This window comes from Anas platyrhynchos, chromosome 6 (assembly GCF_047663525.1).
Source record: "Anas platyrhynchos isolate ZD024472 breed Pekin duck chromosome 6, IASCAAS_PekinDuck_T2T, whole genome shotgun sequence".
Lineage (NCBI taxonomy): Eukaryota > Metazoa > Chordata > Aves > Anseriformes > Anatidae > Anas > Anas platyrhynchos.
The window spans coordinates 27,788,621-27,803,371 of record NC_092592.1 but is presented as its reverse complement, the minus strand read 5'-3'; the positions used below and the strand labels follow the sequence as shown (position 1 = coordinate 27,803,371).

At 50.5% G+C, this 14,751-nt stretch overlaps 1 protein-coding gene across 1 annotated transcript; it reads left to right on the top strand.

The window, feature by feature from the left end:
* The first annotated feature begins 183 nt into the window (after nt 1–183).
* On the top strand, nt 184–14,322 carry ACTR1A (actin related protein 1A). The gene is made up of 11 exons (XM_027459990.3): nt 184–342; nt 4,592–4,656; nt 5,546–5,621; nt 6,412–6,537; nt 7,321–7,445; nt 7,755–7,971; nt 9,238–9,330; nt 10,229–10,403; nt 11,048–11,109; nt 11,455–11,495; nt 12,090–14,322. Exons 1-11 carry the CDS (start codon nt 295–297, stop codon nt 12,190–12,192), a joined length of 1,131 nt encoding a protein of 376 aa, XP_027315791.1. The 5' UTR covers nt 184–294; the 3' UTR covers nt 12,193–14,322.
* The last annotated feature ends 429 nt before the right edge of the window (nt 14,323–14,751 follow it).

Sequence of the window (14,751 nt, the reverse complement as noted above, 5' to 3'; positions counted from 1 at the left end):
TTACTCTGCGTGTGCCTTTTATTGCAAAAAAAGGGGAAAAAAAAAAAGCCCCCCGTGTCTCTGCGCCCCCCCATTCACACCCTCCCCGCACTACAACTCCCAGCATGCCCCGCGCCCTCCCGCCGCACCCCTCCCACAGCGTGGGGCGGGGAGGGGCCAGGACTACATCTCCCATCACCCCCCGCGGCCGAGGGGGAATACATCACCCAGCCGGCCGCGCGCCGCCCTTCCGCGCATGCGCCGCCGCCGGCTGGGCTGTTGCTCCCTGACGGGTGGCTGCGGCGGCTGCTCGCCATGGAGTCCTACGACGTGATAGCGAACCAGCCCGTCGTCATAGACAACGTGAGTGCGGCCGGCGGCGAGCCCCGGGGCCGGGGGGGGAGCGGGGAGGGCCCGGCGGCGGCGATGCCTTTGTCATGGGGGCGCCCCCACCCCCCCCCCCCTCACCCCACACCCGGCCTGCTAGGGCGGGGCTACAGCGGCTCGGCGGCTCCTGATTGGCTGAGCCGGCTGTCAGTCACCCGCCCGAGGGGCGCCGCCCTTCGCCTGTGAGGAGCGGCCCCCCCGCCGCTGAGGGGTGGGGTGGATGGGCGGGGCGGCGCGCTCCCATTGGTTGACGTATCCACTCGCCCCGCCCCCTGCGCGGAGCGGGCGCTCTCATTGGCCGGCGGGGCTGTCCGTCAGGAGGGGCCGCGGCCCCGCTTTGTGCCTAGGGGGACAATGGGGCCGCGCTCCCGGCATGCTCCGCGCCCAGGCCTCGGCCGCGCTCCCGGCATGCACCGGGCGCCGCCCCTCACAGCGGGACCCCCCCCCCCCCCACCCCCCCCCCTCCTGGCGGCGGCTCCGGGGCGCAGCGGGCCGGGACCCCCCCGGGTCCCAAATTCCCATCACAAAATCCCCCGCTCAGCCCCTCAGGGCTCCGCCCGGCCTGGGCCACGTCGGCGGGGGCCGCATTTGGGGTGTGGCGGCTGTTATGGGCCGGTGGGGCCGGCGGTGGGGCCCGGCCGTCACCCACAGTGTGCCTGGGGGAGCTGGGGCGGCCTGAGGGGAGGGGGGGGGGATGGGGGCTGGGGGGAGCGGTGGGGGCTGGGGGGAGCCTCCTCGGCTGAGTCACGCGTTGCCGCCCCTCCCTTCTGGCTGCTGCTGTCAGCGAGCCTGTTTTTGCTGTTTCAGAGGGTCAGTGCTGCCTTCTCTGCGCGTCATCTGAGCTTCCCCTGAATCCTTTCACCGTGTGGCGTGTGCCTGCTAGCCTAGCACACCTCAACGCACTCCTTTTTTACAATCTGAACGGTTTATAGATCTCAAATCGAGTCAGTCCTTCCAACCCTTCCTTTATTATCCATCCCACTTGCCTCTCTATAACTGAAGCTCCCTGAGACACGTTGTTGTTGTTGTTTCTTCCCCTGGAATCACAGCGGGGAGATTACTGGGGGCTTAAGGGCAGGGCTTAGGTCGATTGTTCTTAGCGGTGACTGGAGTAATGTTGATCCTGCTGTGTTGCAGTGAGTAGCTAGCCGTTAGCTCTTCCCAGGCACTCTGAGGAAGAATTTATTACGATACAGTCATGTAATAGCAGCCTAACGGCTGCCTTTTTGTTACTTAGCTCAATGATTGCTTGTTCCTCCCTGCTTCAGACCTAAAGAAAGGTTCACGTGCTGCCAGAAACCGACTCTGTTTCTTTTGTCGTTTTAACAGCTGGTCTTAAAAGCTAATTCTTTTGCCTTTCTGCTAAATGAGTTCCCTCTTTCCCCTCCCAGTGCGAGCTGTGGAATGAAGCAGTTGTTGTGAGATCCGCCTTCAGTGCTCCCAGGCTGTCAGCCGATGAGCCCTGTGGTGACGTTGCATTTTTGGTGCTCTCGGGAGCTCAGGCAGGATGGGAAACGGGGCTGCACGGAGAGGTGGTGCCGCTCCTGCTGCCTCACAGAGCTGCCGACAGCTTTCCAAGGCTGAACGCTGCCCTGTCCCATGGACGTGCACCTGTGGGAGGGCAGGGCAGGGGAGCTGAGGTTCTGAGCTGGTAAACAAGGCAGACCCTCCCTGTTCCAGCCTGCCCCAGTATCCCAGCATGTTCCAAAAGGACACTCAGGTATGTGGCCACAAAAAAACGTGACTTATTTTTTGTACCAAACAGTGCGCTCAGCTCCCCGATTCCAGCAGGGAGTTTTGTAGTGTACAGCGAGAGGCTGCAGCTGTACCTCTGCACAGTCTGATGCTCCTCCCTGTCCAGTAAGTCACTTCTAAAACATGTGTGACCCCCTCTTGCACTCCAGCAAGCTCTCTGGAGAAAACATCCTGGGAGCCCTGGTGGTTCAGCCGTAGCCAAGTGCAAGTTCCTTGACCTCCATAGAATTGTCTCGTCTTCCATGTAAAGAGGACAAAATTTGGCTTTGTTGTCAAAGTGGGGGCATTTTAAACATCAGAGCTGTCAGTAAGAGCTGCTATGGCTTTGATCTTATAAAATGTGCATCTAATAAAACAGGTTTAAAATATGAGATGTGCATTCTGAGTAAAAAGTATTACATGGCAGGTCGGCTCTCTTGGATTGCCGTTGAAATTTGAGTCTGAGGTGCATCGAGGTGGGTGAATCAATAACTGATTTTGGCCACAGAGCTGGCAGGAGAGATACATTCAGATGCTTTAAGATGCTCGTGATAATTTTCCATTATATTATTTCAGATACGAAGGTCAAGGAAGATCTAGTTTCTTTCTTTATTTTATCAGTTAAAGAAAAAAGAAACCAGCAAGGAGGATGAAAGCCCAGCCAGGATAGCTACCGGTGGAAGGATGTTAATTTTGAAATTCTTTTAAATTTTAATAAACCTGAGCTTACAGCAGAAGGAGGATTTGTTTCGTTTTTCTCGTTTTGCCTCTTTTTGTTTCCTTGAAACAGAGGAAGAACCCGCTCTTTATTTTAGACGTTTTTAATTGCCCAATGCTTAAACCTTTTCCTCTCATTACATAGGAATCTGAAAACGGGGTATGATAACTAGATCTGCTTAGTACACACACACACCTTCAAAGAAGTAAAAAGTTCTGAAGACAATCTAAATGGCCAGAAGGTGCTGTCAGGTCCTGGTGGCATGCAGACAGCAAACTCGCTTTGCTCCCAGGCGCTGGGAAGCACAACTCTGCTCCAGTCCCATCTCGCTGCCACGTTCAAAGCAAACCTTTGTCTTTAGCTCCAGCAGAGATTGCTGAGCTGCCGCCACATTCAGCTGACTTTGAACTTGGATATGTAAATCTCAAAATGCATAACTCGCTGGGAAGCTCACCAGGACGTGCGGGGTAGTTCCTGGCCTGGCATAAGTTTCTTAGTTTCTTTCCCCTGTGTTAAAATAGGGGCATCATTGTTCTGAAACCATTTCCCAGCAGCAGAGCGTCCTGGCAGCGAGATCAGTCATTAGTTAGAATAAAATATTAATTAAGAGCGATATTCTGATGGGGTCACCTCACTGCATTTCATGCAGGGATTTTTGTTTGTCTTTTTATTAGTGTGGTTTTGTTTTTTGTTTTGCTGCAGGGCTTGACAAAGGCTGGTAGTATTTCCCAGGTACAGAGTTTAAAAGCTCGATAAGGAAGATCAGAATAGTGTTTGTTTTATTCCTGGCTCTGCTTTGAAGCAAGGGGCCAGAGGAGTGGCTGTCCAAAGGGACATCGTCTTAACGCTTCACAGGCTACCTCATCCCACCTGTGCCTGTGTGTGCAGGGGCTGGGAGATCTGCCAGGAGGCAGGAGGTGCAGGATGTGGCCCTGCTCCTGATGCAGAGTTCTCAAAGTGCGCCCTGCAAAGCCTGACACCTTGTCCGAAACAGCTGGCAAAGGGAGCTGGGGAAGGAGGAGCTGGGATGGGAGCTAATCTCGTCTTCCTTGTCCCTTTTAAACAAGGCCCATCCTGTCAGCTGCTTTCCTGCCTCCAGCCCTTCCTCTTGCAGGCTGACTGGCACCTTTGTTGTGTCCAGAGCCTGGTCCCATTTAGTTCCCAGTGTCTTTTCTGATGGGATTTCTGTGACCTGCCTCCTTAGCACCAGCCAGCCTATTCCCCTCCCGAATTTCTTTTCCCTAGTCTCTGCTCCAACTTCATCCACTCTCCCTTCATCTTCTCCAGGTCTTCTACCTCTGTGAGGCTTACAACCTTAATCCTACACATTTCAGCAGTGCTCCCCACAGCTGGCAGGGCTTGGTTGCTGTCGCACGGCTTTCCAAAGAGCTTGACTCCACCAAGGGAGCTTTTAAGATTGCCAGAAAACTGCAGAGCCTGGGTTTAGCCTCACACACCTCTACCACACTGTAAAAGCAGTGGCACAGGGTAGAAAAATTACTGCACGGGGCAGTGTTTGGGTGTGTACCCGGAGCCACAGCGGGATGCTCCTGGAAGTTGTGCCCTGTGATGCCTCTCTGCCGGGAGGGTGCTGGTTACTCCCCTCTAGCGGCTGAGCCGATCTGCTGGCACCTTCCCGTCCTGGTCCTGCCTGCAGGACCCACGGGGAGCTCTATTCCGAGGGAGAAGGAGGGGTTCCGGCAGTGCTGCTGAATTTTGCTGCTCTTTTAAAAGTTGGGAAGGTGACTGAGTATCTGTCTGTTCCTCCCACAGGGCTCGGGTGTGATTAAAGCAGGCTTTGCAGGCGATCAAATACCGAAATACTGCTTCCCAAACTAGTAAGTACTCCCGATCAGTTCTCAGTACCATGAACCAATCCTTTGATACATGGAGGGGAAGAGTGGTCCCATTGTGTTACTGAATAAATGAATTAAGCATTTTTTTCCTGCTGTACAGAAGTGTTTGAGAGAGAAGATCTCTGCTGTTAAGCACTTGTAGGTTTGGGGGACACACGAGACATGAAGGATGATCTGTCACTTCCTCAGGCTCAGCCCCCAAACCACTACAGCTTTGTAGGATTCTTTAGTCTGGAGACATTAGGTCACCACCAAAAAGACAAGGTTGGGGCTGGAGGTGTGAATCCCTGCGTATGCCTTTGGTGTGTGGGCTGAAGTCTTCATTCCTGCCAAGCTTCCTTGCAGGTTTTCTGACAGCTTTACTGGAAGAAGGACTGCTGGATCAGGAGCAGGCCCTGGCTGTTATTTTGGATAGGGTGTTTTTTTAACGAATGTATTTGTTCTGACCGATGCAGACTCATCTGTATGGTGAAATGGGGCAAGGGACTATAAAAGTCTAATCTGAGGAGCCTGCCTGAGGTCAAGCAGTATCGTGGGGGTCTGTCAGCTCAGGCTGCTGCTCAGTCTAGCCACGTTTACCCCAGGCACTGCTGGAATCCTGAATCATCAGGGAAAGCGTGGCCAGCGTGGTGAGCTCAACTGGCTCATGTCCTGTTACTTCAGCAGTGCCCACAGTCTGCTCCCTTCGCTTCTGATTCTGGGATTAGCTCACACACAGCAAACCTGGGGCTGTCTGCACCTGGGAGTGCGCTCAGACTGTGTCATGGCTCTTAGAGAGCACTGCTTGGGGCTGAGAGGAGCAAAAGGTAGTAAATTGTTGGGCACACCTGAGCTGTCTCCTGAAGCATTTATACTCTTGTCTCTGTTGCAGTGTGGGGAGACCAAAGCACGTTCGTGTTATGGCTGGTGCTTTAGAAGGGGACATCTTCATTGGTCCGAAGGCAGAGGTAAGAAAACCTCTTACTGCAGTTCTCCGTGCGCCTTGCTATGCTGCTGTAAGAGCTGCAGCAGTCACCCTTGAAAGAGCTGGGGTTCCTCGAGAGCAGGGTAGGCCTGAAGAGTGGAATAGATTCTCACTTCTAAGCGTGTCCAAGCTGAAGTGGGAAGCTTCATGAAATTTTTGTGCCAACCTGCTGTCCACAGACCATTTTCCTCGGTCCCAATTTATTTTCATACAAGTCCTTCTGTATCTCTCCTTTTTTCTAGGCTGCTTTGCAGTCTGTATGGTTATATCCCTGTCTCTGTGACTGAGAACTTTAGAAATGGACCCTGGTTGGTTGCCTTTTATGTCCCTGGTGTGGGCAAGAGGCTCGCTTTCCACAGCCATGGCTTTGTCAGCAGGCAGTCGTTCTGGTCTCATGTTTCCCCTGAGCACTGAACTGCATTCCCCAGTATCACCCTGTTATATTTTATATCATGGCCAAGCTGGTAGAACAAAGATACCATTTGAGAGGTGTCTGTATGTTGGCTTGAAAACTGTTAGGATGGAATGTGCTCTGCAGACACCCTTTGTTCCAAATCTGTGTAAAACAGCCTTGTTTAGTCTTTCTAAATGCTTCTCTGGAAGAGATGTTTGTGATTAGTGTTCAGTCTTTGCCCTGTACACTAGAGATATGATGTTTTTCAGTGGAGTTGATAATAAGCAAGTCTCTCGGATGAATTTGTAGTCGTAATGCTCAGAAGTGAATTGTTCCAGTCACTGACAAATATGCTGCATTGTCCTTTCTGTTTGCTCAGGAGCACAGAGGTCTCCTCTCAATCCGATACCCGATGGAACACGGCATAGTAAAGGACTGGAACGACATGGAGCGCATCTGGCAGTACGTGTATTCAAAAGACCAGCTTCAGACGTTCTCAGAGGAGGTGAGATGCCTCATTACGTGACAGCACCAGAGTCTGTCCTTGCTGTGCATAACACCGGGAGTCTTTGAACTTTGGGAAGAACTTGGGACTCCTCCTTTGTTCTTTCTAAACTTAGCTGTTGTTAAATTAAGCTCTTTCCCCTCTCAGAAGATACAAGAAATGTCCAAGATGAATTCCTCCCCATATCTCATGTTCTGGCCTGACTGAAAATCTGACTTTCAATGTTTGTTACTCACACACTCTCTAATATATTCTGCTCTGTGCCAAGTGCTCCTTACTTTTCCTGTTTTGCCTGTGCATCAGGCATACCCACTCAGCAGTGACATAATTTGAAGTGAGGAAGGAGAAAACCACAGTCATGTGGTTTGGAAGGAGCTGACCAAAAATTATTACATGACTGAGAGTGAGAGGCTGTGTAAGTGGAGGAGGAATATTTCTGCTTACACATGCCATGACCGTGTGCCTTTGCCCTTTCTTAGGGGATGTGTTTTTTAGGCAGTCTGGCTGACTTTTGGTACAAAGGGTCACCTTGTTCATCCTTAATGAAAAAGGGTCACTCACAGGGCAGATTTCCTAAGATTTCTTCATAACTAGACCAGAGCCCTGCTGGTCCCCCAACCTACCAGCGATTATTCACCGTCTAGCAAGTTACTTGGAGTTACTCCCTTCCACATATCTTGTTCTACTGTTGGTTCCGAAAGTGGAACAATAAGCAGAATTTTTGGGGGAGCACACATCTAGCTGCTTCCTGGTTATTACAACACAGCTCCTTTTCTTTACCAGCATCCTGTGCTGCTGACAGAAGCACCCCTAAACCCACGTAAGAACAGAGAACGTGCTGCTGAGGTGTTTTTCGAGACCTTCAACGTGCCAGCACTGTTCATTTCCATGCAAGCTGTGCTCAGCCTGTAAGTACCTCTCATCTTTGATTTGTTGTGAAATGTTTCTTGAAATCTATTTTTTTTGTTCCCAAAACCAAACAAAACAGGGAAGACCACACAAATGTCTGACTTACCTCCTGTTTCAAGCAGAAACTGAACTTAAATTTCAGTTTCTGTAATAGAGTTTATAGGAATTTGATGAGAAATGGCTGTGGGGATTTTTTTATAGCCTGTTTGTGTGAAATCTCTGCTCCTTGGGTTGGGTCTGGTTGTGCTGCATGCTTGGGGCTCACCTTTAATGGCTCTTTTTGGCTTGATGGTTTGTCCCTTCACCAGGTATGCTACTGGGAGGACCACGGGGGTGGTGCTGGACTCGGGGGATGGCGTTACCCATGCGGTTCCCATTTATGAAGGCTTTGCCATGCCTCACTCCATCATGCGGATTGACATCGCTGGCCGCGATGTGTCCCGCTTCCTGCGCCTCTATCTGCGGAAGGAAGGCTACGACTTCCACACAACCTCAGAGTTTGAGATTGTCAAGACCATCAAGGAGGTGATGTACTGTCTGCTCCTGTGGTTATCCAGGGAGGGCTTTCTGCCCCAGGGAAGTTGTTGACTCTCCAAAATATATTGGGAAGTGCCAGCCTACCTAGCTCTGAACCTCATTTCTTTTTCTGCCTGAGGGAGAGCAGAGCCTCTAAGATGATTAAGGGACTGGAGCAACCCTCATGTGAGGAAGCACTGAGAGGAATGGGGTTATCGAGCCTGGGCAAGAGACAGCTGGGAGGGTTTCGTCAATGTGTATAAATATCTGAAGGGAGGGGGCAGAGAAGACAGAGCCAGACTCCAGACTCATTTCAGTGATGTTCAGTGACAGAACAGAAAGCACAAACTGAAGCAAAGGAGGCTTCATCTGAATGTAAAGGGATTTTTAGTATTTTATTTTTTTTTTTTTAATGTGAGAGTGACACATTAAAAACAAGATGACCTCCTGAGGTCCCTTCCAACCTCAGCCATCGTGTGGTCTGAGATTTCTAGTCCAGATTGTGTCCAGTCCCTACCGAGGGGCTGTATGCATTGAGGACTGGATGATCTCAAGAGGTCTCTTCCGACCTCAACTGTTCTGTGATTCTGTTTAGATGTTTGTTTGTTTTTTAATCTCCAAATGATAACAACATAGAAAAGCAAAGCTTAACTGTGGAAGAAAAAATAAGGCTGCTGGAGCAGTTTGAAGAGTCAAAATATTTTGTTTCCTACAACTTAGTATGTAGGTGGTCAACGGGCAGCAAGCCACATAGACCATGTTGAGTCAGAAATTTTGCTATTGGCTATTAGTTATTTCCTCTGAAATGTAATAATACATTTTGTTCATGCTCCTAATCTGTTGCCAAGTTACCTAAAGCCACATTTGTATACAGTTAATGTCACTGAAGGTGTTCCAGGTGCCTGTTTTGCTTTGCAGTACAGTAGTTTGGAAGTGCTCTCAGGATAATTATCCCATCTGCAGCAGATGGAGATAGCTTCTTAAGCAGTAAGAGAGGGGTGAAAACAAAAGGTGAGCAGCAGCTAGAGCAATTGTGAGCAGCCTGAACATCTCTTATTACATGGAGCCGAAGCATGAAGAACAGATAAGGTATTTTTCCTGATGAGAACCCAAAAGGTCTTTTCCCCAATACAAAATAATGTTGAAATTGGTCTCCCCAGAGGGATGCTTGGATTTTGATAGTAAAGGAACTTACTTCTTGTAGTCAGAAACATGTTTATGAGAGGTATTTGCATTTACCCTTATCTTCTTCTCCCTGACTCTGCTTCCTCCCAGCGTGCCTGCTACCTGTCAATAAACCCCCAGAAGGATGAGACTCTGGAGACCGAGAAGGCTCAGTACTACCTGCCAGATGGGAGCACGATTGAGGTTTGTGAGGACTGCTGTCAGACAATTCCTCCTGTGATGCACTGGGTTTCCAGAATAGCCTTCTACCTCCTGATGGGAAACTTAATGAAATGTTGAGTAGGAGAGGGTAATTTAAAAAGAGCAGAACTCATCCCAGGCTGCTGGCTGGGGCACTGGAGTTCTTAGGGGAAGAAAACATTATTAGAAACCTCACTGATTCTACTGGGAGTCCTGGGTAAGGACAAAGCATGGCCAGGGGGACTGAGAGCTCTTTGAGTGCAGGCTCTGATCTAGCAAATCTTTATGTGGATCAGGTATGAAGTGTGGGTTGGTACCAGCTTGCTGTAAATTCCACTGGGGTTTTGTACATGGTTTTTGTTCTGCCTGGAGGTGCAGAAACAGTTGGTTTGAAGAGTGTTTTGAGAATACTCCTCAAAAGATTGAGCCTTGAATAAGAAGAAATACAGGTCTTACCTCCAGCACCGGGGGTGGATCTGCTCCCTTGTCCACCATTGACCTGCTGAATGAAGCTGAGCGAGTGTTGTGAATTAATTTGTGCAGAACTTTGATTTAGCAGCAATATAGGACTTATTGATACTTTTATGGCAAATCACTAGATTGGATTGTGTGCTGCCTAACAGCACTTACTCATGAGCCAATTCAGCAGAATTTACTACAATTGAAATAGCAACTTAAAGATTTGTACCAGTGGGTTTCTTTATCTTTCATCTGCAAAATGGAAACTGCACCTTTGCCAGGAGTAGTAGGTCAATCTGGTGGTTGCTTGGGAGCTGATGATGCAGCACAAGTGTCCAAGAAACTTTCTCTGAAGTTTTGCATAGGAGAGAAAGACCCAAACTTGAGACAGTGAACTGGGCCGCACTGCTCTCTCACTCTGTCCTACCTTCTCCTCTTGCAGATCGGCCCTGCCCGTTTTCGAGCCCCGGAGCTCTTGTTCCGGCCAGACCTGATAGGGGAGGAATGTGAAGGACTCCATGAGGTGCTCGTTTTTGCCATTCAAAAATCAGACATGGACCTGAGGCGAACGCTGTTCTCCAACATTGTGCTGTCTGGAGGCTCCACGCTTTTCAAAGGTTCCTGCTTCTCTTTCAGTGGGCTGTGCTATACATGATCCCTTTTTCTTTTCCTTCTCATGTGAAACAGGGAAGATAACTCAGATCACCCAGCTTGTCCTGTGGGATGAGGGCTGTAGGAACTCTGTTCTCTTTGGGGAGTTACTGTGAGAAGCAGAACACTGATTCTCACTAATTTTTTGAGTCCTAGTCAGAACCAGGGTGCATCTGGCCCCTATTAATTTATAGATATCCTCTGCCAGAACTCGTCCGCCCTTTATCCACAGGTGGATGTCTCCAGATAGATCCCATTTTTCCCGTTCAAATCAAACCCTGTTCTGCCCTACAAAAGGGGCTGGATACAGGAGGAAGGCCAAGGGGAGAGGGAGGGAACTGGTACATTTGTGATCCTAGTTAGGAATCTTGGTTGCTTGTCTCAAGTTGCTACTGAGGGACGCAGTCTGTTGTGGTAGTGTTTGAGGTCTGAGTGAGACAAAATCCTGGTACTTCTCTGGCTGTGTTCTGTGCTCCTTCAACGTGGTTTCTTTGTGAGATCAGGAGTGGGATATTTGAATAGGACTGTGTAGGATCTGGCCACATTGTTAGTAGATGGAACTTGGAATTTTGCGGAGAGATTCAGACTACTTTGTTTTTGTCTTGTGCAGGCTTTGGTGATAGGCTCTTGAGCGAAGTGAAGAAACTAGCTCCGAAGGACGTCAAAATAAGGGTAGGAGCATTCTCTTGGGTGTTTGTCACATGCTCTGTGTGTCTTCTTGAGAGAACTGTGCTAAAAATGTTGCTGCCACGTGGTTCAAACCAGTAGCAGCTTTCCTGGAGACAGCCCAACAATATCTGCTGTCGTGATGAAAACCTGTGTGGTTTCATCAGAGAAGGCAGCTCTTCTGGCAGCATACCTGTCTAGGATCCTGGGGGTGGTTCTGTGGGGGATCCGCTGGGTGCCTTTATGGTGGGAGAGGTCGTCCCTGTGTTTGTCAGCTGTAGGAGGGGAAGTGTGCCAGGAGGAGCAGGCTGGAGCTTGGAAAAGTACTGACTGACTCTCTGCTTCTCCTAGATATCAGCTCCTCAGGAGAGATTGTATTCCACGTGGATCGGGTACGTACTGCATGATGCTGGGTCGCTCTGTGGGATGAGGGCGGGGGAATCGCCGTCTGCTGGCTCTCAGAGCCCTGTCCCTCCTGCTGCTGTGTCACTGCTCAGCCACGTGATGCTCAGCCTGGTTCCTGAGCCTGTCTCCATGCTGCCAGCCCCTTACCCTTTGCATCTTTAAGGCTCCTGCAAGTCTTGTTAATTCTCCTTGTTGTCCTAAACAGTCCAGTTCAAAGTAGAACAAGCTTGTTGGTAGGAATTACCCTAGGGCAGAGGCTCTAGGTGCATTTTCCCTCAACGATCGGGGGAACTAAACTCAGCTCCACAATCCTAAGCAGTGAGACCAGACCCCACATGAAGAGGGCTGGTGTGTGCAGCAGTGTCAGCACATTGTTTGGGAGGTGCCTGGTGCCAGGCTCTGTGGTGCCAGCGCATTTGAGGCTAACGGGAGAGGAGGCGACCGTTCAGAGAGCGTTTCTGTTGTAGGAAACAAGGAGCCTTGGCACCTTGCTCAAGCAGTAGAAACAGCTCCTCTCTGCAGAGAGGCAGTGGGAGTGCCCCTGTTTGCCTGTAATATGTAACATGTCTGTCTCTCCCCAGTGGCTCTATTCTGGCCTCACTGGACACCTTTAAGAAAATGTGGGTTTCGAAAAAGGAATATGAAGAAGACGGAGCTCGTGCCATCCACCGAAAAACCTTCTAGCCCTGGGACCTGTCCTCAGTCTCCTCCGAAGACTCACTTCAGTTCTAAACTCGCTTTTCTGAGTCCGAGTGTCTGAGAGCTGCCTGTATGTGTGTGTGTGCGCCAGCATGCCCCGATGTCACTGAGCAAAGACGACAGCAGCAGGAGGGTTGTATTCATACTAACTTCATATTTTTTTATTTTTTGATGTTTTTTTTTTTTTTTTTTTAATGGAAAGGAGAAACCCCCAGTCTGAATTTCTCCAGAATGGCCCATTCCTTTTTCATTTCAGTCCCTTAGTTTCTGTGTTACGGTCACATTTGCCACTGTAAAACGAGCAAGCAAAAACAAAAGGGAACAGCTTAGAATCTGCCTAGCAAGCCAGAAGGGAGCCAACCACTGCAAACCCCTCACGCAGGCTTTAGTCGGCCTGGCTGCAATGCCTGGGTTGTCTGGAAATACACACCGGAGGCCCCGTAGCTACTTTCTTAGTCTGCAGCGTCTTTGGCATCAGTAGGTTTTGGAAGTTGTTTTTAATATATTTTTTTAATTAAGAGGAAGCACATTCTCAACAGTTCAGCCCGTTTGCCCCCACTGTTTTTGGTGTGTGTGTGTGGGTGTGTGTGAGTGTGGCGGGGTGGAACTTCTCAGACTGATGTGTGGGTCGGTGCCGCAGCCGGAGAAGTCGGTGATAGGACTTAGTTCATATTGCATGGAGTAGAACAAAGCAATCTCTAATCAGCTTTCATTATGCTAGACGGTTACTCTCTCATTCCTTGTTTTAAATAACTTTTCTCCTCTGGAAGCAAGTGCCCCGGAGTGGGGGTGAAGGCACTTGTGTGTTCCCCCTCAACCTGCCAAGAGTCACAGTACTGAGCTCTCACCTTCTTGCTCTGTAAGAGCTGAGGCTGTTTGCCTCCTCCTCGCCACGTCAGGGCGAAGGGAGCACGCGTTTTCAGCCAGGCATAACTCGTGTACTATATCCACTCGGGGGCTAAGTACTAGTTGGAAAGGTGCGTCGTAATGTAAGAATTGTTTTATTTATTGAAATGTCTGCGTATATCTCCAATACTGACCGCAGCACCTGGGAATTTTGCTTCGGGTCTTCCTTGAACGCCTGCTCCCCAGTTGTCTGTTGTTTGATGTTAACACTGTTTACAGCACACACACGCTTTGCAAAATAACTGGCCAGCCCTGCATCGCCGCTCGGTAACCGTTCTGTAGGGAGCCTCGCTGTTCTCTGGGAATACACTAAAGGAGAGGACAAGAAATCACCTCAACACGGTGGTGGGAGCAGCAAGCTGGCGCAGGGGCTGCGTTCTGCTGTCCTCTCGTGCTGCTTAGGCCTTTCTGCTCAGCTGCTGGCTGTTCTCTAGAACATCCTCATCCCTCCCGCAGCTCGCGTGGAGGTGTGGCACTGTTCCCCTTGCTTCTGTTGGTGCTCTTCATTTCCTTCACCACTGATTTTTCTGTATTACCCGGCATTCGCAGTGGGCCTGGAGTTGTTCGGTGGCAGTTCCTCCCTGTTCCCCTCCTTTCTGTTCGTTTCCACCCATCACCTTTGGGTCACTCCCTCGCCAGAGCTGAGAAGGGGCAGGAGCTGGAGGGTTGCAGCAGCCCTGCTGCGGAGGCTCGGCGGGAGCTGGCGTGAATGTAAGCAAGCAGCACGCTGCCCTAGCACAAAGGGGGTTCTCCGGGATCCGAGAGGCTGCAGGTAGGCAGGTTGGGTGCTCTGCTCCCAGCTGAGGCCGTGTTGCTTGTTCTCCTACCCCTACCAGAACAGATCATGGTTTTTAAGCAAGAACCCATCAGGTAGGGACGAGCTCTCACTGCTCAGCCTCCTCCTGCCAGAAAATAAGTTGTGTTCTTGCTGGTTTGTTGTTAACGTGCGGAGGGGAAGAAGCAAACCCCTCTGCTCGCCTACCACGTGCCCCAGGCAGTGCCAGTGATCTCTTCCTCCCCTTCCCAGCCCCTCTGCTGGCCTCGCAGAAGCAGCAGTGCTCCATTTTGTAAACTGCAGTGACCGGACAGAAAGGTGCCGTCTCCAATCTAGCATTTGTTTGATCTGCCTGACTGTTCCCTCGCACACTGTCCAAACCATGTTGCCTGGTGGTGCCCAGCATACTTAAATAAAGTCATTCATATACAAACCTCGAGCCTCCCAGCCTCCTCTTCCCACACTTGCATTTCTCAGGAGGTAACTTGTGTTCTTCTCTTGCCTGTGCAGAACTTGTTGGCTAATCGCTGCCTGGAGACAGCACCAGCGGTCCAAGACTGCCTTCAGAGCAGGCCTTTGTGCTGAGGTAGGGTGTTGAGGATTGCTCTCCTCGACAATCGTTGCCCCCAGAGCAGCTGAGGGGCTGAGAAGCTGTAAGAGGGAGTGAGGAGGAGGACACACAGGTGAGAGGGGTGATGCTGCTGGCATAGGGGGAGCTGGTGCCGGCCCAGGGGCTTGCTGAGAAGCAGCAGGCAAGCCTCCCTCCCAGGGAAGTGTGGGGGAACGTGGTTCACCCCTGGGACTTCATGTTTCATTAATGGTCCCTTTCTCAGCCTCTACCAGCTGTAAGTGGGGCAGGCAGC

Coding starts and splice junctions, on each gene's coding strand:
- ACTR1A (XM_027459990.3), top strand. CDS start 295: ATGGAGTCCTACGACGTGATAGCGAACCAGCCCGTCGTCATAGACAAC. Junction 5,622..6,411: donor TCATTGGTCCGAAGGCAGAG/GTAAGAAAACCT, acceptor CTGTTTGCTCAG/GAGCACAGAGGTCTCCTCTC. Junction 7,446..7,754: donor ATGCAAGCTGTGCTCAGCCT/GTAAGTACCTCT, acceptor TCCCTTCACCAG/GTATGCTACTGGGAGGACCA.